Here is a 23,933-nt window from a genome sequence, read left to right on the forward strand (position 1 = left end):
GGCCTTCCTGAGTGGAGTTTGCATGTTCTCCCCGTGCCTGCGTGGCTTTTCTCCGGGTACTCCGCTTTCCTCTCACATTCCAAAAACATGCATGGCAGGTTACTCGGAGACTCTAACTTGTCCCTAGGTGTGAGTGTGAGCCGGATGGTTGTTTGTCTATGTGTGCCCAACGATTGGCTGGCGACCAGCTCAGGGTGTACCCCGCCTACTGCCCGAGGACAGCTTGGATAGACTCCAGCAAGCCCGCAACCCTCGTGAGGATAACAGGGTTCAAGAATGGTTGAATGGAGGGATGTTTTTCATGTAGTAGGTACGACGACAGTGAAGATGTTTCTTGTGTGGACGTCCATTCTAGAATGTCAGTACTGCTCTGGAAGGAATCATTGTCTGTACTGTCGTCTATTTACCTTCAATACACAAGGGAGGTCCCGATGCTTGTTCTTTTACTTACTTTGATGCATTTGCAGAGCTGATGTCAAGCCAATGAGGTCATCAAGAGCAGCAGCTGGTGGAATGTAGCAGTCACAACATCACTGATAACATTCATCAACGAGAAATGGTCGCTGACAACTACATTGTAACCCACCATCTGGATTGTGTCACACACTGCAGTCCACAAGTGGATCAAAACATGATTGAAGTGTAGATAGTGGCAAACTCAATTGATACAAATGAACAGATTCCGTAGTTCAGCGTAGCTAGTCTGCAAAATCAGAATCAGTGATGCCAATTTAGCAATTTTCTCGCTATAATTAGTGACCTTTTCAAACAGTCTCACAACCATGTTTCAAAAAGGCGACCAACAAGTTTAATTACCAGACAGCACGTTTGGCGGAACAACAGGTCGCCTACAAACCTTTTTCACGTTTCTCATTAAGAATGGTGGTTCATCTTTAAAAACAATTACAGTACGTGCATTTACAGTGAAAATAGTTTTGATTATTGAAACAATCAGTCGGGTGTGGTATTTTCATTTGGATGGCGTGAGCACAGGCAATATTCGAAAGATGCCCAGCAAATCTTGTTTTCTGCTATTTCGGCTTTAATTCCATAATTGTTTATTCCATATTTATTTCACGCCAAATCCCACGCTCTCCCGCAAAGCAAGTGGCCTCGCGAGAATACAGTCAAGCGACAACGATGACGCAAAACGTCTGCGACCGCCTGTGTATCCTATCTGCCGGTAAACAACTCGATCGAACCATTTCTCTAAGTAACTTAAAAATAAATATAACATGCAACGAGTTATTACGATCATGTGAAAATATTTCGTTTGGAGGCGATCAATCCAACGACGCAAACAATTAGCGATGCGCTTTGTGTGAGCACAGCACTAGTTACTTTAGGTTAAAATAAGACTACATTTATACTGTGATAATTACAATATACCTGTAGTCCTATTTTACAGTGAAATTATTTCCGGAGCCTGACCTACTGCCTGCAGCATAGACTTGTTGGTTATCAACACGTGAAAACTGCAAAGAATGGTTATTTTTCCCTGTGAATTTAACCCACGTGGAGGAATTATTCATCGTTAATTTTGACTAAATGAATTACGTGATGTCTATCGTGTTTACTCGTTGCTTGTTAAATCCTTGTTTCGCTGCACGTGTCATACACGATTCTTAAAACAGTGTAACACAAAAGCATTCTGTTTCATTCACAGAATTTAAGAACATTGCGCCTGAAAGAAGGATGTTGCGGAGTTAAGACTGCCGACAACCATATTCGATTAGCAGAATACAGCATGTCTTCCCACTGTGTGGCGTACGGATGTGGCAAAACTGCGGAGAACGACGTGACACTTTTTCGATTCCCCAAAGACCCCGAGGAATTTCATAAATGGGAGAAGCAGGTTCAGCGTACTCGAAGCAATTGGTTCGCCTCACCCAACTGTCACCTCTGCAGTGATCATTTTGGTAAAGACTACTTTGAGTCCATATCACCCTTCGGGGTTCCGAAACTGAAACCCGGGGCGGTTCCCACTGTGTTTGTCCGCCCGCCGTGCCTTCCTGCTATCAAACACGAGAGGATGAATGCAGAACCAAAAGAATGCAATATTACAGTGAGTTGTGGTTGTTTTTGTTTAGATTTGTTCACTTTACACTCCACAAGGTTCTAAAAAAGATTTCCTTTCTGCGTCTTTTTCTCAGACTCCTTCACAGACAAAAAGCAATGAAATAGTACCATCAGGGTCACATCGTACAGATGGGCCAAGTGATGACGAACGTCAGAAACAAGGAGAACAAGAAGAGCAGGCTGAAGAAGAAACAAGTTAGTGCATACTAGAATGAGGGAAAGCTTAAAAAATGGGATATTAAGATATTTAAAATTGCTTCTTTTTTTTCTACAGCGGTTTGCGAGATGTGTGGCGCAACTGGCTGCAGTAGCAGCTTTTACTCAAAAAGCAAGCGTTTCTGTAATATAACCTGCGCACGCTCCTTTGCTTCCCGCTTCAGGAAGGCAGCTGGACTTACACGCCTGCAGGTAAGAAATAATGTGCTTCTGTCAACAAAAAAAGTAATCTTCTACAAATTGAAATCACAATGTCTATTTTTTAACATTACAATGCTCCCTTTCCTGTAACTCACTCCTTCAGTTCGTTAACTTGTATGTCAATCCACATTCACTTGGTTCGGATGCTTCACCGTTTACAGAGTTGACCAACTCTGAAAATTGACTGACTGTACCTCTTTTTCTGCAGGAAAATCCCCTTGCGAAAAAGCCCAAAGTCTTGAGCAAATTTACCAAAGCTCGCTTGGCAGAACTGGATGGTGAGGGCTGCACATGCAAACACACACAGACTCATCTGGTGATTGTACAAACTGGTCAATGTACTCACGCTTTTTCCTTGAATATATACAAAACTATTTTTCATACAAGAAGTCGTACTTTTTTTTCCATAGTTTGGCTGGTCCTGTGACTTATCCCAGAGTACTTTTGTTCCTCTAGAAGATTAATTTTCTTTCTCTTCTGCAGCACCGGTTGCTATTTTTGATTGGGGTGACTATTTGGAGAAGGAAACGTCCTTGGGGGCGTCCGTCTCCTGCTTCAGACACGTGAGTGCATTAAATACAGTGGAATCTCAAATTGTGAGCACCCCAAAAGCTTTTGTTTTGGATTATTGAAATATAAATATGCAGTACGAAAATAGTTTTTCTGGCTTCCGCAGGTTCCCATGTGTGCCCAATGGGACGACATCAGTGTTGGAATGAAAGTAGAAGTCCTGAACAGCAATGCAGTCCTGCCCACGAAAGTTTACTGGATCGCTACTGTCATACAAGTTGCAGGTGCATACGGCGTTCCCTCTATGTTGTAAATTTGGAGTATTCTCATTTTGTAACACTACGTTAAAAGTGTCTAATATATTGTCTTTACTCTTGCCAGGATACAAAGCCTTGTTGCGATACGAGGGCTTCGAGCATGACAGTAGCCGCGATTTCTGGTGCAGCCTCGTTTCGGGTGAGCTGCACCCCATCGGGTGGTGCGCCATGACCGGCAAGCTCCTGGTGCCTCCACAAGGTGAGCATGCTAAGCGTACACTCGAGTGTGGAACCTCCCAAATAATATTCAGTGGTACCTTGACTCTCAAGTTTAATTTCCAGCCAAGGTGGCTGACTAAATGTGTCTTGTAGATGTGGCCAACATCCTTGACTGGAAAGAGTATCTGATGAAAAAGTTGGTGGGGGCCCACACGCTGCCTGTTGAGTTCTACCTCAAGGTAAAACTAGTGAAAAGAGACATACTGTACGTACTCCTTAGTATAATAGTTTGTAATGCTTTTCAGTCATAGTCCACAATGTAGCGTGTGAACACCGAATGAAACGGGGGTTGGACTTGTTTCCACAATGTGCGCCTTTCTTCCTTTAAGCTGAGCGAGAGTCTGAAGCAGGAGTCCTTCAAAGTGGGCATGCGCGTCGAGGTGGTCGACCCCAAATACGTCAGCCGGACCCGCAAGGCCGTCATCGCATCCATTACTGGCGGGCGCCTACGCTTGTTGTACACGGACCAGAGCGACTCCCCTGAAAACGTCATTACGGATTTCTGGTGCCACCAGGCTAGTCCTCTCCTGCACCCGATTGGTTGGTCCAAACAAGTGGGTCATGACATCAAAACACCCAGTGAGTCACCCAATTTTAATAATTGTTTACTCTTTAGTATGGATGTAGAATTAGACTAATTTATTACCATTGGGTTATTATTTTTTGTGTGTGTGCGTCACAGGTGTGAAATCTCCAGGTGCTGGTTTGAAGGGTAATTGTGACAGTACATACAACCTCTTTAAAAAGGTAAACTGCAACCCCCCGTTGCTGTGTATGCTGTAACAGTAATCGTAATAAAACAGTGCGTATGTTGTTGCTGATTTTTGAAAGAATGCCCTGTTGTTTAAAAATTGCTCCAAAATTAAGTCCCTCACATGTCATCTCCAGCCTAGATTTGTCTTCATGGAAGGATGTTTTTTTGAGGAGGGAATGAAGATAGAGGCCATCGACCCTCTAAACCTGGGTAGCATCTGTGTGGCAACTATATACAAGGTAAAAATAAATAAATAAAAAATGCTAACCACTCTGTAGTCTGCACAAACATATAAAAGACACGAACGTACCTTTTCGCAGGTGCTCTCAGACGGCTACCTGATGGTCGGCTTCGACAGCGGGCCATCGCTGGTTTCGGACTGGTTCTGTTACCACGCCTCCTCTCACGCCATCCTACCCAAAGGCTTCTGCAGAAAGAATAACATCCCTCTCACCGTGCCGCGAGGTAATTGGGAATTTCATCATGGCCGAAAAACTTCATCGAAAAGCCAAGCTATTGGATCAATCTTAATTGAGTACTTAAATGAGCCCAGGAGGACATTACTGATAAAGGATCCTTGCATCTGAACGGATCAAAGCAGTGTTTCGAATATTCATGTGAATGCTTCACAACAAATAGATGAATAGTTTTCTTTGTTCGCTGGAGTCGTAATAAGATAACAATCCCGAGTGTTAACCTGACAGGTTTTGATCCCAAGACCTTCACCTGGGAACATTACCTGAAGGAGACCAATTCAACAGCTGCACCTCCACATCTGTTCAACACTGTAAGGAATGATGAAGATCAACTTTTAAAATCGCTGAACGCGCCGCCGCTCTCAACTTGAATTCACGACAACCGCGCGCGTTTCTGCACCTTGCGCAGGACTTCCCGGGTCACGGCATCTCCCCCGACGTGAAACTCGAAGCGGTGGACCTGATGGAGCCGCGGCTGGTGTGCGTGGCCACGGTGAAGCGTTGCGTGGGACGCCTGCTCCTCATCCACTTCGACGGCTGGGACGATGACTTTGACCAGTGGGTCAACTACGAGTCCCCTGACCTCTACCCCATTGGATGGTGTGAGCTCATCGGCTACCAGCTCCAGCCGCCCCCTGGACTCGGTAAATGCTTGCAATGCAACAATGGTCTTAAGTCTTTACATACATACATAAATACGGACTAAACCGACTGTGGCGCTTTCGGTGTCCCCAGTAGTGGAAAACCAAGCGGTCCAGGCAAAGAAGCCAAAGGTGCCTTTGTTGAAGAAAAAAAGTAAGCCCTCCTACTTGCCGTGGTTCATTTTGTTTTTCCGACATGTGTTCAGACCAATGCTTCATGTTCCTTTACCATAGAGCGGAGGAACGCAAAGAAGCGCTCGCACCTTCTTCCTCACGCAAAAGAGGACAATGGCGACGACGGCTACGACGATCAAAAGCCGCCTTCGGGCAATGTGACCGTCTCACCGCCGTCGACGACGAAAAGGAAAACGGCTCTTCCAAACCTGCCCCCGGTTCAGCCCAAAGGAGAACCGGAAGAGCGGGAAAGTAAGTGAACAGAAGCCGGATGAATATTTTGTAGCCGTATGTATCATATTTATGGCCGCCAGCTGACATGATTGCATCTCTTCAGTCGCTACAGTGGAAGTGAAAGTGGAGGAGGTGGAAATGGAGACCCTGATCTCCAGTCAAACTCCAACATAAGGCTGCAATTCAAGAAGCCTTACAAGAGGGATTGCGGAACATCAGGTGATGCCTGGTGGTTTTTATGTATTTATTTTTTTGTTTAACCTTTCTCCAGAAGAAAACATGCTTTTGTGCTGAGGCCCACAAGTGGAAATGAGGGGACCGGACGCAATAGGCTGGGATGGAATCACAGATTGTAATGATTGTAATGGATTTTTTTCTTTGGTTTATATTTCAATTAATTTTTAAAGAAAATGAGGTTGACTCAATTGTGTGTGCTTGTGTGTAATTTCTTTTTTAAAATCTGTGTTGGTGGGGGGAGCGCAAAAGCAGGGGCCTTGCACAGTGTGCTATTCCATTTTGGATCGCCACTGCTCTTCGCTAACAGCCGAAAGTGGAAGTGCAGTACTGCTCACTTGGAGACATGTTTTCCGAAATAAGCAGATAACAGAAGACTTACTTGGATGTTTTATTTCACACTTGATGGGCGGGCAGGCACCCCACAGAGAGACGATATGTATTTGCAAATCTGCGCAGTGCAGTTTTGCCAGCATGAGGCCAATTGTCAGTTCTGTATTCATGACCACTGCAAATGCTCGTGCAGGTGTCAAGCTTCGGTCCTCGAGGGGCCGCTATCCTGCATGTTTTCCCTCTTCCAATGTACCGGATTCAAGTGATCAGCTCATCGGCAACCTCTAAAGGAGCCTGATTAACGATCCTGATCATTTAAGTTGAAAGAAAAAAAACAACAAACAAAACATGGCCGTCATTGATAATGTGCATCTAAGGCTATGAAGACTGACTGAATGCTTGTTTTCATCTGAGAACAGACTGCAAACTTGAAACGTGTAGTTTTGGTTTAGTAAGCACACAGCATGTTCACACCTTGCTCAGTCTCTTTGTTTTCTTGGCTGCTTTCGTCTTTGGACTCTTGCGAAGTTTGAAGTTGCTTTTGAGCATCTTACCCTGCATTACACTGCCGCCGAGGTGCGCCGGCTTGGGTTTCGTGGCCTTCGGCGTCTTGGCGCGTTTCGGGGCAATGCCGGGAACAGAGGGGAGGGCTTCGCCTCCCGGACAGGCCTTGAAAACATGGACGTCTTTGACTCTGCGACCCTTCAGCTCAGGCGGGTTGGCACAGGTGGCTCGCACCTTGAGGTTGACTTTCTCAATCCAGCTAGGAGGAGATTAAAGGGAACATATTGAAAATGTGGGATCTGCCACAAAAAGGTGAGAGTGATTTCGGATTGACAAATCTATTATGCCAAACCACCGATCTAGTCTAGATTCACGGGTGCCAAATCATTCATATTAAACTTCAGTCAGCCCCAAACAATGAATAAATTGAGCAAAAAGTTGTCATACAGGCGTAGTGGCAGCAGAGGGCAGTCGCACATCAGAGGGTTGTCGGCCAGGTTGATGACCTCCAAGGAGGTGAGCGGATGGAGGTCCGGCACCTCTTCCAGTTGGTTACCCTCCAGGAAGAGACTCCTCAAACCCGGACCTAAGCCTGCCAAGGAATTCTGCGACATCTGGTGGGAGAGGAGGTTAAAAAAAAAAGATGAAACCCGGAGATTCAGTGGGTCTGGCCATGTTGAAAGTCATCCATTCAAACTCAATAAAAATCATTTCTGAGGACACGACGGGAACAAGCTCCACTCACCTTCTCCAATCCCATATGATCCAAATAAAGCTCCCTCAGTGAGTTCCCCAACGGCTGGAAAGCATTCGGTCCCACCCAGCGAATGACGTTCCCTGACAGTCTCAGGTCCTTCACGTTCCCCAACTTGCTCAAGGCTTCAGTGGGCACTTCCTTTAGTTTGTTCCCTGCCAGGTGGAGCGTATCGAGGTCAGCGGCCTGCTCCAGAGCCTTAGGTGACACGTGGTCAACGGCGTTCCCGGTGAGGTAGAGGGCTCTGAGGCTCTCGGCGCCATTCAGGGCGTTCGCCTCAAGCTTGGCAATGGAGTTGTTTTCCAAATGAAGTGCAAGTAGTCCCGGAAGCAATTTGAAGGCTCCTTTCGGGAAGACGCTGAAGTTGTTCTTCTCCAGGTGGAGGTAAGTCAGCTGAGGGAGTCCTGTGAAGAAACGGGAGAACTCACGGGGTGGGCCAACCCTCATTCCATTCCAAAATTGCCCCCTGCATTTGACTCTCATACTAAGAGATCTGTTTACGTTTGTGTATTCCAAATACCTTTAAATGCTTCAGGGCTGAGGGATGAGATGAGATTTTCCGAGAGGTACAAGTAAATGAGGCCCTTCATGCCATTGAAGGCTCCGTTCTCCACCTCCACGATTTTGCAGCGCTGCAGGTGCAGCGACACCACCTGGGACACGCCGGGGAAGCTGTTGCTCGGGATGTAGTGGAAGTTGTTGCCGCGCAGGTCCAGGAGGCGCGTGTCCGGAGAGAAACCCCGAGGAACTTTGGTGTGACCGCGGTTCTCACAGGAGGAATGGTGCGCCTCGATCTGATATCATGCAAGAAATGGGGAAGTTAAAAATATTCTCCTTTCTTACCTCATTAGCCCATCTATGGCGTTTCCCATTCTGTGTTAGCATAGAGCTAGGTGACTTAAACAGAAGATTATCTGATTCTTTTATATACATGATGTGTAACTCTGTTTGACTGTAAACTTTAACCGGGAGTGGCAATGTGCACCTTGAAGCCTCTTTTTTTGAAAAACTTGTCACACAAATGTTTGCTCTCAAATTAAAGCAAAAAGGCAACAGAAATCCGCACTTGTATCTTAAGGGACCACTCTAGATGGTATTTTCACTGACTTTTAAGTCACGAAATGAAGCTCCTTGGCTCATTAAAGGTTACATACACTTGCTCCAGTTACTCTTTAATTGAAAAAGAGCAAGAAATGACACATTGAGTGACGTTCCTTTCATAATAGCCGGGCTCACCTCACAGACGCAATTTGCGGGACATTTGACTTTGCTCTCCGGCTCCTCGGTGGGTGGCGGCGCTCTTCTATTTGCTTCCTCAAACTCCGCCTTCAGCATGGCCTCCTGAGTCTGACAGCGTAACTCCGGAGGGTGGACGGCCTCCAGCATTTCTCCGGAGAGATGTGAAGGTCCCGCGCATGTTCCCACCAGCTTCACCTTACTACGGATGGCCCACTCCCTGTAACACAGCGGAAAATAAAAATCCAGAGTGGAGTCCAGAGAGATTGGTGTGCTGAGAGGGGCTTGCTGGTACCTGAGCGGACGCATGTAGCAGTTACAGTAAATGGGGTTTCCGGCCAGGTGGAGCCGTGCCAGATTCGGGGTGCCATCCGAGAACGGTTGGATGACACGGAGCTGGTTGTGGCTGAGATCCAAGTGGGTGAGGCCGGGGGACTTGGATACGGCCGTGTTGGCCAGGTCCTGGAGGGACATGTGGTCCAGGAAGAGGTGACTCAGCTTGGCCATCGATACGGACTCCTCACCCAGGTACGTCATGGGGTTGTAACCCATGTCCAGGCGGGTCACTCCTGGCAATCTATCCAAAGAGGGTTCCATGTTATTGTCAGTATCTGACTAGATTGAACCACTGCCGATTCATTAATACAACTATTAAGTTCGTTCGTGTATTTATTCTTTATATTTTGGGGGGAGCCTGTACTCAGCTATTTGCGGAATCGGAACATATTATGTGGCTATTTTGTGCAATGGCCTAAAACGCCACAAGATGGCGCCAAAGCAACACATTGTAAAAACATGCCATATTAATTAATGTTGAATACAATATTGCAATATCAGAATTGCAATGTCTAAAATGTACCTCAAGACATTTTTATTGTCATTTATTATCATGATACGGTTATTGATATAGCGCTTTCACAACAGCCTTAGCGGTAAAATGAATTAAATGCATTTTTTAATGCAACAAAAAAGCAGCCTCAATTTATTCTCATATACTGTTGTTTATTATTTTATTTAACTGTTTTGTTAAACGCTTTGTTACAGCTGCAGCTATTGTGAAAGCGCTATATAAATCAGGATGTATTGTATAGCATATATCAGAAAATGGATGAGTTTTGAGAGCTTATTCACTTTATAATGGTCTAAATCCTTGGAATTTTAGCCGTTCAACTGTAAATATTCTTAGATTTCTGTAAAATTTCTTCCATGAAAGCTGAGTGATGATCTGATTTAGTCGTTGCCATTATACTGTATCATCACCCAGCTCTAATGTGAGCCCACCTGGTCATGGTCTCGGTTGGGAAAAACTGCAGCTCGTTGTGGTCCAGACTGAGCCGATTCAGCGTGAACAAGCCCGCAAAGGCTTCGATGTCCAAGTAGTTGAGAGAGTTGTGACTGAGGCGAAGCCACTTGATGTTCTGCAAGCCCTGTCGGGGAGGAGAGACAATCCATCTCTTTTGACGTTCACGCGGCAGTGCATGAGGCTGTCGTCGTGCTTACCTGGAAGGCCATGTTTGGGATGTAGACGAGCTGGTTGTGCGTAAGCGAGAGCAGGTTGAGGAAGCCGAGCTGCGAGAACGCTCCGGGCTGGATCTCCTCAACGCGGTTCCGGTCAATCATGAGCTGCTTCAGCGAGGATAGACCGTCGAAGGACTCCTGTATGTCACAGAGCAAAGCTTAATTGGTTAATTACTGTATTTTGACCCAGCAAATTGCATTTTGTGTACTCGAGTTGTTGGAAATGTAACATTTTCAGATAAATAAACCATTTCGAACAAGCACTGGGTCAGGTATTGCACCCAATTTGGGTTACGTTGAGCCCAGGAATTTTAAGAGGGCATGGATTGGCCACCTGGTAGAGGATGTCAATGTTGTTGCTTGCCAGGTTGAGGAAGACCAGGCGGCCGAGGCCTCGGAACGCTCCCTCCTTCACCCTACGGATGTTGCAGCGCTGCAGAGATAGGTGAGTGAGGTACGGGGTTTGTCTGAAAGCTCCGGTGGGGAGTTCCTGGATGTCATTCCCTCGAAGGTCCAATTTCACTGTAATCTACGCACAGAGGAAAGCAAAGTGAAAATCTGCAAGTGAGTGTTACTGGCATCACTCATTTTGGTACCAAAAGATGACTTCGGTCCAAAAGAAGTTCTTCAACTCACTTCAACTGTTCCTGGTCACCAAAATTGGCAAACATGCAAATGGAGAATTGATACTATTCGTACCTCGTCCACAGTGGGAGGAACCTCGGTCAGGTTCTTGTTGACGCAGGTGACGGTGAGCTGAATCTGGTCGCACACACATTGCTTCGGGCATTTTGCAGGGTGCGCCGCGGGGAGGAAGAGGAACGTAAGGCCGATCAGCGGAAGCAACAGGGTGTCAGGAGAGAGCCGGGAGTACATCTGAAAGCGCCAAATAGGAGGGTTTTTGTCAAGCGTGCTAAATGGAGAGCGAGACACAGGCGGGCTTTATTTTAGAACATGAACAAAATGAGCTGGGTTCTTAGGGAGAGGATACAATGTAGATTGATTGACATTATGAGCCAGGACTGCATTTGATGGTTAAAATGAATGTGACTCTACACTTTAAGGGGTGGGGCTCTCAGAGGGGGGTGGGGGGGATTAGTGCCACTTTGGCAAGATGAGCCAGCCACAGTGCTCACTGGAATGCCTTAAAACCACATTCCCATGTTGGATCAACCGCCTTGATCCTCAACAATGGGCTCGGAAATCTCCACACGAAGAAATTTGGAGTCGCCGACGGTGTAACGTTCACTCGGCCGACTTTGGTGCAAGCTGCGGGTTCCATTTCCATTCAGTAACTGTGTGAAAGGTGGTCTGTCTCTATTAGTGGCCTGTGATTGACTGGTCACTAACTCAAGAGTCGGCTGGGATGGGGTAAAATTCACCAGTGAACCTAATGAGGACAAGCGATAATTTAGAAATTCAACTTTTCGGTGTCCTCACATCATGACAAAAACATCTAATTAATGTTTTGTTACAAGGGAAAGAGAGAGAGAGAGAGAGAGAGAGAGGCCCAAGAAATGAGAGCCGGGGGAATTTCCTCCGCCTCCAGGAATATTTGGGCGCATCCCCCCCACCCCACCTGAGATCAACAGTGCTGACCGCAGAAGGAGCACGCATGCAGACTCGCCGGTTGTGCACAAAGACGCCCAGTGTCTCTCCCGAGAAGCCGGTGCCAAAAAGGGTTTTGCACTGAATGTGTGCGCTTGAGCAAAAGGGGTAAAAGTGTGCATCAACTCTGCCGCATCGCCGTCTTGCTCACTAACCTGCGCTAATTTCAGTTAGTACTAAAGTCACAAAGTTAATATTTGGGTGAAAAACACGTCTAGGCTATAAATATTAAAAACAACAGTAGTGAGCGTGCTGTTTTGTCACCGTTGTGAAGTATATGGCACACCGTTCGTAAACTCGAAACGCCGTATATCAATCCAGATTAAACCCCCTCGCCCCGTTTTATTGACGTAGATGTCCTCAAAAAAAGTTGTTAGTATCGCACATGCGGTGACTGCTAATTTTTTAACTTCTTGTGAGTAAGAATAAGTCATATTTTCAAACAGGTTTAGGCTGTAAAGTGAACTCACCTTGGGTCCGTGCGTTTGCTGGTGGGTTCTACCGGCTGTCTCTCACGGGCTGCTGCCCCCTTCCCAATCCAAAACAAACTGGGTTTAATCCCTCGTTCACTAATACGCCCACTCTAACCCCCCCCCCCCCACCCACACACACACACGCACACACAGACCACATGGAAAAAAAAATGTGTAAACATTTCAGGGATTTGATTTCAACCCCTGAAGTGTCATATTAACATTTTCGGAGTTAAATGGTGTCCATTGCGGGTGTTGTTTTACAGAAATTTAATTACAGAGTGCATCGCACCTGCATTGCCGATTTAGCTGTGTATTGCTCATCAGTCTGCACTAGAAAATGTACCCAAGGATGTCACTGTTGTCTTTATAGGATAAAACAGCAAATGTATCACTATTGAAGAAAGAGGGGGGGAGAGATGGGTAATTTGACAACAGACAAAACCAGAGTCAGGCTTGTTGGATTAGCTCTATTTGTGAGGATTCAGTACAAGTCAACATGTTTAAAACGCAATTACAGGATATTTCCTTTTCCTTCAAATGCGCAGTTACATCAGAATTTTTAAGCACATGAGGTAATTGTGGAATTCGACATGTGATCTCAAAAGTGGAACACATGATTTTTTTAAGACTGCTGAATGACACAAAAAAAAGGATAATGTTTTCATAGGTTTTCCCTTTTCCACTTTTCCATTTTCAGAGAGAATAAGGGACGGCGACCCTGTACAGGATAGGCTGTGTTGAAATTGACATCACATTCAATTGGAATTGGGCAGTTTGGACCTTCAGTGTCAAAATGTTCTTTACGTTTTAAAAAAACGGTACACACCAACAAGAGTGAGGAACATTTGTTTTGATTGTCTATTTCCAGGGTCAAAGAGAGCTGTCAAATAATGAACTGATATGGATGTAGTAACAGTAGGGAGTGCCTCTACGAATAAAACCCTTTTGAAGCAGTGTAAAAGTGCATACTTTCAAAACAGAACAAAAAGCTGCCAGTTTACTGTAAACTTTTACCCACCTCAACAACTAACCCTCCATTTTGTTCTCCCTTCTGTGTATTTTCTATAAAAAAATATAAATCCCTCGACTGAATCAAAAAAATGAGGAGATGCCTTTAAAAAAATATACAAATGGATGGAAATCAAGTGGTGGCAGAAGCCTCTATTTTAGAGAAAATCTACCCCAGTACATCCCAGTGTGTTCGTGTGTAACCTGTTGGTGGTTAACTGGGTTTATTCAAGGCACCTCTTCTCAAGCGCGGACCTTAACCTGTCCCCGCTGCCGCTGCATGACTTGAGAGCCTCGCGATTCCTGGAGAGATGCACAGAAACGAGCGCCGCGTATAAACAAACACCCCAGAATGGCACCGTGGCATTGTGAAGATGTCGTCCCTACTTAGACAGGATGGTGTGAAGCAGTGAGGCGTGGTGCTGGGCCAAGTAGTCCTGCTGGACCGCGTGCTCCAAACACAACAACAGGCCCGGTGCAAGTGGCACTTTTTTCCTCTTCCCTTCCCCCTGAAACACACGAACAGAAATAGTGGCAAAGGAAATCTATTAGCGAGGGCTTCCTTCCCCTCACTTCAACATAGTTCTTTGGAACCATTGTGAGAGGAGGCTCTGGTGGTACCTTGAGGGCTCCTATGAGGACCAGCAGTGTGGAGAGGCTGGTGTAAGCCTGGAGAGCCGAGCCAGACAGAAGCTTCCTCAACAGCATGTCTATGAGATGGAGACATTTCTTAGCACGTCTCTCAGAGGACAAAAGACAAGTGGGACCAGATCCATCCCCAGTTTCTCCCCTAAAGTACCACCTTACCAAAAGTTTCCAGCACTGCAGTCTTCGCCACTGCTTCCTCGCTGTACAAAGAACCCACTTTGAGAAGGACCTCGACGGCCTTGTGTGGATCCAAAATGTTCACCTGATGAAAGGAAGGAATATTGTCAAGTGTACACAAAATCATGCTGTCACTCTGAATTTTTTTTTTCCCTCCCCACCTCCGGTAGCAGATGTCTCCTCATCTCTCCCAGCTCAAGAAGCTTCACGGCAGACGGGCAATCAAGAAAAGAGACGACCTCTTCCTAAGGTGTCACACACACACAAAAAAAAAAAAAAAAAAAAAAAAAAAAAAAACAGCTGTTCTTTATCTACACTCACTCACCTGCCCCAACGTAAGGTACAAAAGGCGACATTTGCCTTAACAAAGGTAACAATGCTCCATTTCTGTCCACGAGCTACAGTATTTGATGAATTCATTTATCATTGTGGTGGTCATGAACTGCACTGCATCATAAAAGACACTTCTCCGATTATGACCTACTCTTGGCAACAAATAACCCAAAATACAGAAATGGTTGGAATAGGATAAAGTTTGACACAAACAACGACTGTCGTCTTACAGGACACTGGGATTGATAAGGACTCTCTTCATTTGCTGTGGTTCCATTTTCTTTAACAAAGTCTTCTTCGTTCCAATCATGATATCCATTACTTGCATCAGCATCATCATCATCCTGTCCTTCATCGTCATCTTCTTCATCCTCTTCACCAGCTTCTCCCTCATCATCACTACGAAGAAACAACCATTGGAATTAGAGTCACTCTGAGCAAACTGCACTTACTCCATTTTTTTTTTTTTTTTACCTGAGTGAGGCCAGCATGTCTCCTTTGTCCTGGCCCTCCATCGCTCCCCTTAGAGCCTCACAGCCCTCCTCCCCGAGGCAGTTGCCTGTCACGGCCAACCGCGGACACAGACACACACAGAGACGCACAGGTCATACGCAGAAAGACAAAGACATAATCTTCTCCGTCTTGGCTGTTGAGTGCTTCATGTGTCTACCGTTCAGATCCACTTTCTCCATGTGAGGCTTGTCCAAGAGCGCCTGTGCCACCACGAGGGCCGCCGCCTCTGTGATTTCGCCAAAGGACAGATTCAGCTCCTGTCGGCAGACGTGACACAATCATGTCATACGGCAGTCTACGTCTTGTCTTGTCTGGAGACCAACATCTGAATTTTGTCATGCAGGCCAGCATCAAATCAGATTTGAACACCATTGGAGAAAAGTTGGCAAATTGGAGTTTCACTGACAGTTTTAAACCTAGAAAAAAACGTTAGAGACTGTGATTGCCTGTCAATTAGTCCAAATATTAGTTAAGCAAAAGCGTGAAAGCGACCTTGAGGACCGGCAATCCTTCTCTGAGGACTGCCGCCAGGGCGATGGCGCCTTCGCAACGGACTAAGCAGTCATCAAAGTTGATGACTTGGATGTTCCTCAGGTGCTCCAAAGCCTGTAGTGGCCGACAGGAGTAGAAAACCAGCGTTAGGAATGATTTTGTGTGATGAATGTGTTGCGAGTCGAGAGGCCTCACCTGAGCCATGGCCAACATTCCCCTCTTTGTGAAGGTGTTGTCATTGAGGTTGAGCACGCGCAGATCCGCGTTGTGTCGCATGGCCGCGGCCAAAGCCGTCACGCCCGCGTGGTTGATGCCGTTCTGCGGCATGTGGACTTCTTCCAGGCTCCCCATCAGCTGAAGTGTCACATAAATAAATCTAATTTGTTATTTCTACCTGAAGCCGGTGTATTCAAAGTCGTGTCAATCATGTAGATACTCGTACCTGAAAGGCCCTGGCCAAGGCACTGGCCCCTTCGTTTTCCAAGCGGTTCCTCCCAGCAACAAATATTCTGAGTCTGAGTGGCGTACCCACGACCAACGACTGTCTGTGGCACTCCATCAGTGCTTCAGCAAGAATCTATAGAGACCACAAAGCATTTTCATGATCAGTTCGACAAAGAAAAAACAGTGTGAAAGTATTTAGCGGTGGTTTGTCATGATTTCTCATCTCCTCCGAGCTCACCTTTCCTCCTCCGACTCCCATCCCACAATTGTTGAGTTTTAGCTCCCTCAAGGTGTGGCACGCGGCGCTTCTGAGTAGCTGATCGATCCCCTTGACGCCATCCGGTCCAAAAGCATTGTCACTCAAGTCCAGTGCGGTTAGACGGGCCCCGGCAATCATTAATCCACTACTCAGAGATCTCTGATGAAAACATAAAAAGAAATTTTAGAACTGTACTTTGCGATTCCACCGAAGCATGCTAATGCCGGCAATGTACAACATATAAAGTCATGAATGTGGTTTAGATGAGTCTTGATTCGGGGAGCTTCTCACCAGGGCCACTGGGATTTCGGAGCGTAGTCTTCCAGTGAAAAGGTCACTCCAGTAACATCTCTTTAAAAAAAAAAGAAAAAAAAAAGACAGGTGATCAATGTTACTGTCATAGAAGACCCAAGGTATATTTGTAATTCATAAATAATACTTTGCAGACACATTATGTGAAACTGGAGAATTTCCCCATGGTACCATTCACGATCTCTCACGGCACACTTGTTTGCTATGGCACCCTGGCTAGGAATCATTACAGTCTATGTATCATAGAGTCAGTGTGTAACAAAGTCATACATACGGTAAGACAAAAGTTCTTTGCCTTGATAATGTGTACCTGAAGCTGATCTTTACTTTCCAGTGCTTTGCCAATGGCTCTGGCTGCATCCACACCCAACGTGTTTCCCTCCAAGCGCAAGACTTTCAAATCCTGGTGCTGTTCGATCTCCTGGACAAGCTCCTCCACTGTAGGAGCACACATTGTAAAAAATAAACGTCTTTAATAAAACAGGGAGCATCTGATTGACATCCGTTTAGACTGGCTGGCGCCCAAACCTGATTCTGCATTGTCCATTTTAAGCCCCAGGCCTTTATAGTTTAGCTCTCCATCTCCTAAATGGGTCTTGGAAAGAACATTAACCAGCTGGGCTATGTCATCTGCAGCCATGATGTCTAAGGAGACATCCAAAGACAAGCGTTAGGTCATTGGTGATACATTTTGGACAACATGAGCAGACCAAATCTACCAGAATGACGTTCAGTTGAGTCTGTTGAACGTACAACTGACGTTCAATTCAAAAAAATGTAATAACAAAGACGCCGGGGCAGTTAGCTCAGTGGAAACTAGCAGGTGCTACTCCGGTGGGTTTATGGACAGACCCACTGGCTCTCAGCGCGCTTCGCCCACCCTTTGCCAAGAAATAATGAGTTTGATGCTCATCCATTCGTCACTATATGACGGCAGATAATGGAAGAAAGCGAAATAGCTTACCGCCGACAACGAATTCCACAGAAATGATCGCGAAAACACGCCGGCCGGTGAGTAAACGCGCGCCGGTTAATCAACGTGTAACGCAACGTTTTCCGGGTTTTCTTTTTGGTCGTTACGTCACGCAAGCGGGAAACATAATGAATTTATTTTAAATGTCCACTTTCGTCACGTTAACTAGTAACGTACATACATAACCTAAGACATTGGAAAAAAATATTTATAGATCTGCATTTTATTGTCTGTGGTAAATATAACGTTGCACCATAACGTCACACATTTCCGGGTTAAAAAAAATCCCGGCACTTTTATAGTAAGCATTCTAAGAAAAATGTAGAAAAATGACGATAAATTGTTTGACCAATACAATACAGAGTTTAAATAGAATTTTCCCATTAAGAGCTGCTTCGTTGTGGAGAAACACATTTTCTCGTGAGCACAATAAATGTTTTATTCCAAACAAAATTAAAGAAATAATCACATGGGCTCTAGAGTTCAGATGGTGGCATTTTCGAGCGACGCCTCTTTAGGCCCCCTGTTAAACTTAAAACAATATACTGTTGTGTTCTAATTATTTATTACTTCAATCTTTTGAAGCAATTTCCCCCAGCTGACCGATCAGCCACGTTTAAATATGCGACAACAATGACGTAATTGACGGTGCGCCCGAAATGATGTAAATAACGCTGCGCACGAGTGGTTTTCTAAAACTATTTTCCATTTAACTGGTGATCGCGCTACGTATAGTCCATCACTGTATAGTATATGAAAATCTCTGCAGCACCGCGAGTACGGAGTTGGGAATGAGTGAATGAACACCAAACACAGCCTATATAACCACACGACTTTGCTGTCCCCTTGTGGCAGATTTTCGTTTGAAACTTGTTGCCATACTGCACTAGCCCAAACAGCTAGCAGAGAGAAGGCTAACATTAGCCAGCAAGCAGTTCAACAGCTGTAGCTCGTAAAAAAATCGTGCTTCGTCTACAAATCAATGACAAGCACACCAAATTTCCAAATATGCTGCCTGGATCGTGACTACTAGTTGTCTATTTCCTCCCGTCTTTATCGCCTTTAACGCTTCGTGAAGTTATCAGTGATCCGAAACGCTTGAAACTTAACTGTGGGGTGAGTTGTGCTCAAAAAGAAGAGGGACTACTTGCTAGCTACTCGCTGTCGTCAACTCATCTTCTTTTGTTAAATATACACAACTGCAGCCAGCCAGCATGAATATAACGTAGACATTAACCGACAAGACGCTAACCACCTCAATATGCATACACTTCGAAAGCTAAATCTAATTTCACTCGGGTCGCACTCGTTAGCTTTTAGCACGACTAGCGGTAGCAGGTCGAACAGTGATTACCCTTTGATCGCTTTAATGTTCACATTAATATCGGCTAAGCCCACAACTCGATGTCCATTTTAAGTCAGTTTTGCCGGTGCATCCTTCAAGTGAAGCAGGTACAGTATTGTCGATTAACGCGAGTTAGCATGTCAACAATGCTAAGCTCCGGGGCTCGCGAACCAATCATTGTACTTTAGACATCAAAAAATGTCGCTAGTGTGTTCAATTTCATTTTTAAGATGAAGAATATTGACCCTCGTTTCACCTTCTGCGTCATCCCGCTGTTTGTAGTCGAACCAGCGCCGTCATTTCGTCACCGTGTTTACGGTAGGCCCTGCCAATACATGGAGCCAGCAATTTTGACATTTCGAACAACCCCGTAATGTAGAGCAAGTTATCGTTGCACTGCCGATTTAGGAGGGAATATTCAGACCATGGCAAATGTGAAAATAAGTAACATTTCCATTTGCTTCCATCCTCAGGCAATGGACTCAGATAGACTCAAACGAAGAGAGGAAATCCAGAAAGCAATGAGTTTTATCCAGTAAGTCAAAACAAAAGTTTACATTTTAAAAAATGTGTTTTAAAAGCATTATGTATCTGAATCCAACTTTAAAAAAGGTTAACTTTAGTTAACGAAAAGAATATGGATGTATAAAATAGTCGACATTGTCCCTTTGTTATTGAGACTAAAGTGGTGACTTGTAATATCCGTTTCAGGTCTTCATTGCCTTTCCCCGAGCCGGAGAATTATGAGGTTTGAATAATTTCCTCTTCAATGCATTTATTTGTATGCAGTGCAGTTCTGCGTTCTATATTCATGGCCTTATTTCTATATGCCTTTCAGGCTTTTCTGACTCAGTTGGTGTGTAACCTCCTGGACGAGGGCAACGCCTGCTTCCGACGCGACGGCGACTGTCGTCAGGCAGCCCAGCAATACGGAGAAGGGATCAGTGTCGCCCGTTACGCCCAGGCCGAGGCCCTCATCATCCCCCACAAGCTGCTGGAGGGCCTCTACGTCAACAGGGCTGCCGCCTTCTACCAAATTGTGAGGGGAATTGCATCTTGTACCGTGCTCAGAAGTTTTTCTTTGCACTGCCTAGCTCTTCACTAAACTTGCCGAATTTTCGACAGGTTGTGTGCGAACCTAAATGCTTGTTGCTTGTTTTTCTCCTCAGAGGGAATTCGAGCGCGGCATTCAGGACTGTGATAGTGCGCTGTTTGTATCCGAAGGTAGTCGCAAGGCTCTCTACCGCAAGGCGCTGTGCCTGAGAGAAATGGGACGACTCAGAGAGGCGTACGAGTGCGGGACCAAATGTCTCCTCACAGAACCGCATGTATGTTATTTGCTTCCAAATTTTTAAGTGCAGCCCTTTTTATTTACACCTCCCCACCCCATTCTTTCCTTTGTGTTTTTTGCTTTCCAGGACCGCCAGGTATGTGATTTAGCTCAGGATCTGGCCAATAAGCTGGGCCTTAAGGGCCGTAAAGCCTACATCAGCCAGACCGAGTCCACGGCCACGGAGGCAGAGAGTCTTGGCGAGACGTCCCCGCCCACTGGGGAGGTGTGTGTTAACGTCACGCCTTATCGATGCTGAAATCAAACGTTAGCCGACTCGCGCGCTGGCTATTAACGAACTGCTTTTCGTCATTTAGTCGTCTTCCAATGGGATGGAGTCTCTGGGCGACATGGGACCAGGTATGGCAAAGAAACCTCCGATCGCTCCACTTACTTCTTGTGACCTCCTATTTTTGCACACCTTCAGCAGACTTGTCCAACGCCCAGTGCATCCCGGCCCCTCTGGCCACACCCATCCCAGTCAGCGACGATCCCGCCGTCCTGACGCCGTGCGCGGATCTGTCGGAGAGCCCGGGCAGCCAGTCCCTGCCGCCGATGCCGTACTCTGTGCCCGTGTCCGAACACATGGACGAATGCGGCAGCGTGATCAAGGACGAGCTGGACAGTCTCCTGGAAAGCATCCCCAAGAAAGTCAGTGAGGTCGGGGAGCAAGTAAACCTCCTATCCTATCGAACGATATTATTTCGGAACAGCAATAACCATCTCCCCAATGTAACGGAGATGTACAGATACCACGTTTAGAAACCTGATTTTCTTGTGTACCGGTCTAGGGTCCTGCAGGCGCCATCCCCACCAACCTACCAAACACAGCGGTGGGTCTGCGGCCCCCTTACTCCCCCAACCTGCCCGCCCCGTCAGCCCAGCTCGCCCCCACCTTCTTCGGCTCCTCCATCAGTGACCTCCCCCAACTGGAGCCTTACTCGCCGCTGGCCCAGCGAGACCAGGGCTCCACCCAAGCGCAGGACGCTTTGGGAGGCTTCTCGAGCGGAGCTGTGGACGGAGAGGGGAAAGGTGGGCTCGTTTCCGGCGGGCTCGACTCTTTATCGGAGTACACTCTCCCTGGTGAGTTCAAGTTTTGGCTGCAAGCATTGATTATTTCCCCCGAGTGCTCATCGTTGTGTGTTTGTGGTCTTTCAGGGGGACGAGTGTGTCACAGCTTCATCCCTGGGATGCGCAACCACGGCTCTGCACAAGCGGTGAGTCCAAGCTTTGGAATACTTCTGGAACTTTTCTGGAAATCATTATCTCCCCACCCCTCCTCTCCAGAACGGCCCAGCAGGAACAAACCTCTCAATGCTGTCCAGGAATCCTCTGGCAGGCACGCACGAGTTCCGTCAGGCCTGCCATGCCTGTTACAGCCGAATAGGTTAGTTGGCTCTTCTTGTTGCGTTTTTCTCTATTTTGAACGCATTCGACAACATTCGCTCTCCGTGTGCTTCCAGGTCCGCGAGTGATGGATTACAAATATCAGCCGGAGGCGGCGCATCGATGTAAGCGGGACGTTCTGCTGTGTCGCCTCAAGAACAATGACGACCCCACCTGGAAGAGGATTCGGCCCCGGCCGGCACGCAACAACTTCTTAGGGGCCTTTGTACTCTGTAAAGGTGCGTGTCACGTTTTCAACAAAATAGGGCAGAGTTGTAGTGTGCGCATTTTACGAACACCCCCCCCCCCTTTTTTTCTGGTCCTGCAGAGGTTCAGGAACGCCAGGAGTGCCAGTACGGTGAGAACTGTACCTTCGCATACTGCCAGGAGGAAATCAACGTGTGGACGCAGGAGAGGAAGGGCGCACTGAGCCGAGAGCTGCTCTTCGACCCCCTGGGGAGCACGGAAAGGCGCGCGCTCAGTGTCACGAGACTGCTGCAGCTCCACATGGGCATGTTCATGTTCCTCTGTGAGGTGAGATCAGACCGTCTGGAAGGCGCTCCTCTCTTTCTGTTTGATAAAAAGTGGGGGGGAACATTACAGGAAGGCTTATTTGAACACATTTGTTCTTTCAACAGGAATGTTTTGACAGTAAGCCTCGCATCATAAGCAAGCGCAGTAAAGAAAACTTGGCGGTGTGCTCCAACCTCACAGCCCGACACCCGTTTGATGACAATAAGTGAGTACGGTGTTCTTTCAAACATCAGGTTTATTTTTTTTTTTGGGGGGGGGTGGGGTCGTACGTCCCCGCAGCAACCTAATGTGTGTCATGTGACTGCAGGTGCCTGGTGCACGTGGTGCGCTCAGCCAACGTGCGCTACAGCAAGGTGCGCCCCCTCCACCCTCTGTGTCAGTTTGACGTGTGTCGCCATGAGGTTCGCTACGGTTGCCAACGCGAGGACAGCTGCTCCTTTGCACACTCGGTCATAGAACTCAAATGTTGGGTGCTTCAACAAGACACCGGTAAGCGGGAAGCGCCAACTTTTTTTTGACACCGCGACAGAAATCGGAAAATATCGACTGTGGAAAGACTGAATTTTTTTTTTAAGGGGAGGCAGGGTGGAGAGGCTTGGTCAATGAAAATGGGCTATTTTGATCGAGCGAGAACTGACATTCTTCTCTGTGGCCAAATTTTCTTCAGGCATTACCCATGAGGAGATGGTGCAGGAGTCCAAAAGACATTGGCAGAGATTAGAGCAGAATGCGCAGAAGCCACAGAGGGTAGGCTGGAAATAACACAGGAGAAGTTACAGGGGGTTCCTCGGTGTATGGCAGAATTGTATTCTGGGGGCTATAATAAATATTCATCTAAAAAAGATCACTTTGCCTTGTTGTGTTAGCTGTCAACTTTGGACATTTGCCCTTGCTCACGAACTTCTTTTGTGCCCTTCCAGCCAATCCACATTCCCCACCCAAGCAGCAGCATGCCTGTCGGGGGAATGGGGGTCAGCGTCGGGGGAGGAGATGGCATCGGCGGGGCTGGCGTCTCCACGGTGGGAGGGATGGGGGTGGGAGCGCTTGGCGGCACCGGGCGGGGCCGCCCCCTCAACCTGAAAATGAAGTTTGTGTGCGGCCAGTGCTGGCGAGAAGGACAGGTGAACGAGCCCGACAAGAACCTCAAATACTGCACTGCCAAAGCGCGACATAGGTGAGACATAGACTCCCCCCCTCCCCCCAAGGCAAGAAGCCGTGTGACATGGAAGAATCTCTTTTGTTTGCCAGCTGGACGAAGGAGCGTCGAGTGTTGCTGGTGAAATCCTTTGAGAAAAAGAAGTGGGTCGTTGTTCGGCCTCTCCCTTTCTCCCGCAGCTATCCGCAGCAATACGACGTGAGTGCTCACCCCCGCCCCCCACCGCCCCATTCCCTCCCTGATCAAGTCTACCACAATATACATAAAGCACAGTTTGAACGAATGAGTTAATGGAAGAGGCGTCTCAAGTGTCACTCTCTAACTATTCTCCTTCTGCTGGTGTTTTCACCCAGATGTGCGTGCACGTGATGAAGCAGAAAAAGTGCCACTACATCGGCAACTGCTCGTTTGCCCACAGCCTGGAGGAGAGGGACGTGTGGACGTACATGAAGAACAACAGTTGTAAGCCGCGCTTCCGTCCGCATCCAGTCATACCTTGTGCCTCGGATATTCATCCGCGAGTGTCATTCTCTCCACCC

At 46.8% G+C, this 23,933-nt stretch overlaps 4 protein-coding genes across 11 annotated transcripts in view; 2 read left to right on the forward strand and 2 right to left on the reverse strand.

The window, feature by feature from the left end:
* Positions 1–946: 946 nt before the first annotated feature.
* l3mbtl2 (L3MBTL histone methyl-lysine binding protein 2) lies at positions 947–6,177 on the forward strand. Of its 2 annotated transcripts, none has more exons than XM_019864337.1 (18): positions 947–1,183; positions 1,667–2,065; positions 2,154–2,274; positions 2,354–2,487; positions 2,705–2,774; positions 2,980–3,059; positions 3,173–3,290; positions 3,388–3,522; positions 3,636–3,721; positions 3,872–4,121; positions 4,225–4,289; positions 4,431–4,535; positions 4,617–4,761; positions 5,001–5,083; positions 5,182–5,416; positions 5,508–5,567; positions 5,648–5,839; positions 5,925–6,177. In XM_019864337.1, the coding sequence occupies exons 2-18, from the start codon at positions 1,748–1,750 to the stop codon at positions 5,993–5,995; spliced, it is 2,268 nt and encodes a 755-aa protein (XP_019719896.1). In that variant the 5' UTR covers positions 947–1,183; positions 1,667–1,747; the 3' UTR covers positions 5,996–6,177. The 2 variants fall into 2 exon arrangements, with proteins under 2 accessions (XP_019719896.1, XP_019719906.1); XM_019864347.1 differs by having other exon boundaries at positions 1,171–1,213.
* A 256-nt stretch (positions 6,178–6,433) lies between these two features.
* On the reverse strand, positions 6,434–12,595 carry chadlb (chondroadherin-like b). 2 transcript variants are annotated; one of them, XM_019864325.1, is made up of 11 exons: positions 12,479–12,593; positions 11,100–11,276; positions 10,735–10,929; positions 10,383–10,538; positions 10,164–10,309; positions 9,178–9,459; positions 8,883–9,102; positions 8,167–8,440; positions 7,638–8,050; positions 7,340–7,506; positions 6,434–7,151 (listed from the first exon to the last, which is right to left on the reverse strand). In XM_019864325.1, exons 2-11 carry the CDS (start codon positions 11,274–11,276, stop codon positions 6,857–6,859), a joined length of 2,325 nt encoding a protein of 774 aa, XP_019719884.1. In that variant the 5' UTR covers positions 12,479–12,593; the 3' UTR covers positions 6,434–6,856. The 2 variants fall into 2 exon arrangements, with proteins under 2 accessions (XP_019719884.1, XP_019719875.1); XM_019864316.1 differs by having other exon boundaries at positions 8,883–9,459; positions 12,479–12,595.
* Positions 12,596–12,931: 336 nt separating this feature from the next.
* On the reverse strand, positions 12,932–18,131 carry rangap1b (Ran GTPase activating protein 1b). 4 transcript variants are annotated; one of them, XM_019864362.1, is made up of 16 exons: positions 18,113–18,131; positions 17,199–17,315; positions 16,981–17,108; positions 16,650–16,709; positions 16,338–16,517; positions 16,098–16,232; positions 15,851–16,009; positions 15,656–15,769; positions 15,321–15,420; positions 15,125–15,209; positions 14,881–15,049; positions 14,479–14,562; positions 14,300–14,402; positions 14,114–14,202; positions 13,880–14,001; positions 12,932–13,795 (listed from the first exon to the last, which is right to left on the reverse strand). In XM_019864362.1, the coding sequence occupies exons 2-16, from the start codon at positions 17,308–17,310 to the stop codon at positions 13,717–13,719; spliced, it is 1,719 nt and encodes a 572-aa protein (XP_019719921.1). In that variant the 5' UTR covers positions 17,311–17,315; positions 18,113–18,131; the 3' UTR covers positions 12,932–13,716. The 4 variants fall into 4 exon arrangements, with proteins under 4 accessions (XP_019719921.1, XP_019719915.1, XP_019719929.1 ...); XM_019864356.1 differs by lacking the exon at positions 18,113–18,131 and adding an exon at positions 17,635–17,748; XM_019864370.1 differs by lacking the exon at positions 18,113–18,131 and adding an exon at positions 17,390–17,528.
* Positions 18,132–18,231: 100 nt separating this feature from the next.
* The window catches only part of zc3h7bb (zinc finger CCCH-type containing 7Bb), a 7,679-nt gene continuing 1,977 nt past the window's right edge, over positions 18,232–23,933 (forward strand). The window contains exons 1-19 of one of the 3 annotated variants that reach the window (XM_019864287.1): positions 18,232–18,759; positions 19,462–19,523; positions 19,700–19,736; positions 19,827–20,027; positions 20,158–20,316; positions 20,407–20,544; positions 20,636–20,678; positions 20,746–20,978; positions 21,110–21,401; positions 21,477–21,535; positions 21,606–21,705; positions 21,782–21,943; positions 22,033–22,238; positions 22,343–22,443; positions 22,546–22,727; positions 22,906–22,985; positions 23,159–23,412; positions 23,487–23,592; positions 23,748–23,856. In XM_019864287.1, coding sequence (XP_019719846.1) covers positions 19,465–19,523; positions 19,700–19,736; positions 19,827–20,027; positions 20,158–20,316; positions 20,407–20,544; positions 20,636–20,678; positions 20,746–20,978; positions 21,110–21,401; positions 21,477–21,535; positions 21,606–21,705; positions 21,782–21,943; positions 22,033–22,238; positions 22,343–22,443; positions 22,546–22,727; positions 22,906–22,985; positions 23,159–23,412; positions 23,487–23,592; positions 23,748–23,856 — 2,521 coding nt within the window. In that variant the 5' untranslated portion in view covers positions 18,232–18,759; positions 19,462–19,464. The remainder of the gene's footprint in view (positions 18,760–19,461; positions 19,524–19,699; positions 19,737–19,826; positions 20,028–20,157; positions 20,317–20,406; positions 20,545–20,635; positions 20,679–20,745; positions 20,979–21,109; positions 21,402–21,476; positions 21,536–21,605; positions 21,706–21,781; positions 21,944–22,032; positions 22,239–22,342; positions 22,444–22,545; positions 22,728–22,905; positions 22,986–23,158; positions 23,413–23,486; positions 23,593–23,747; positions 23,857–23,933) is intronic. The other 2 variants (XM_019864304.1, XM_019864295.1) reach the window with 2 other exon arrangements.

Source organism: Hippocampus comes, unplaced genomic scaffold (assembly GCF_001891065.2).
Source record: "Hippocampus comes isolate QL1 unplaced genomic scaffold, H_comes_QL1_v1.1 scaffold74, whole genome shotgun sequence".
Lineage (NCBI taxonomy): Eukaryota > Metazoa > Chordata > Actinopteri > Syngnathiformes > Syngnathidae > Hippocampus > Hippocampus comes.

Coding starts and splice junctions, on each gene's coding strand:
- l3mbtl2 (XM_019864337.1), top strand. CDS start 1,748: ATGTCTTCCCACTGTGTGGCGTACGGATGTGGCAAAACTGCGGAGAAC. Junction 3,060..3,172: donor CCGTCTCCTGCTTCAGACAC/GTGAGTGCATTA, acceptor TGGCTTCCGCAG/GTTCCCATGTGTGCCCAATG. Junction 3,291..3,387: donor TACTGTCATACAAGTTGCAG/GTGCATACGGCG, acceptor TACTCTTGCCAG/GATACAAAGCCTTGTTGCGA.
- chadlb (XM_019864316.1), bottom strand. CDS start 11,276: ATGTACTCCCGGCTCTCTCCTGACACCCTGTTGCTTCCGCTGATCGGC. Junction 9,460..10,163: donor CCAACCGAGACCATGACCAG/GTGGGCTCACAT, acceptor CTCTTTGGATAG/ATTGCCAGGAGTGACCCGCC. Junction 8,051..8,166: donor CAGCCCTGAAGCATTTAAAG/GTATTTGGAATA, acceptor GTTTCTTCACAG/GACTCCCTCAGCTGACTTAC.
- rangap1b (XM_019864362.1), bottom strand. CDS start 17,310: ATGGCTGCAGATGACATAGCCCAGCTGGTTAATGTTCTTTCCAAGACC. Junction 16,518..16,649: donor CCGAAATCCCAGTGGCCCTG/GTGAGAAGCTCC, acceptor TGTTTTCATCAG/AGATCTCTGAGTAGTGGATT. Junction 15,770..15,850: donor GAATGTTGGCCATGGCTCAG/GTGAGGCCTCTC, acceptor CGGCCACTACAG/GCTTTGGAGCACCTGAGGAA.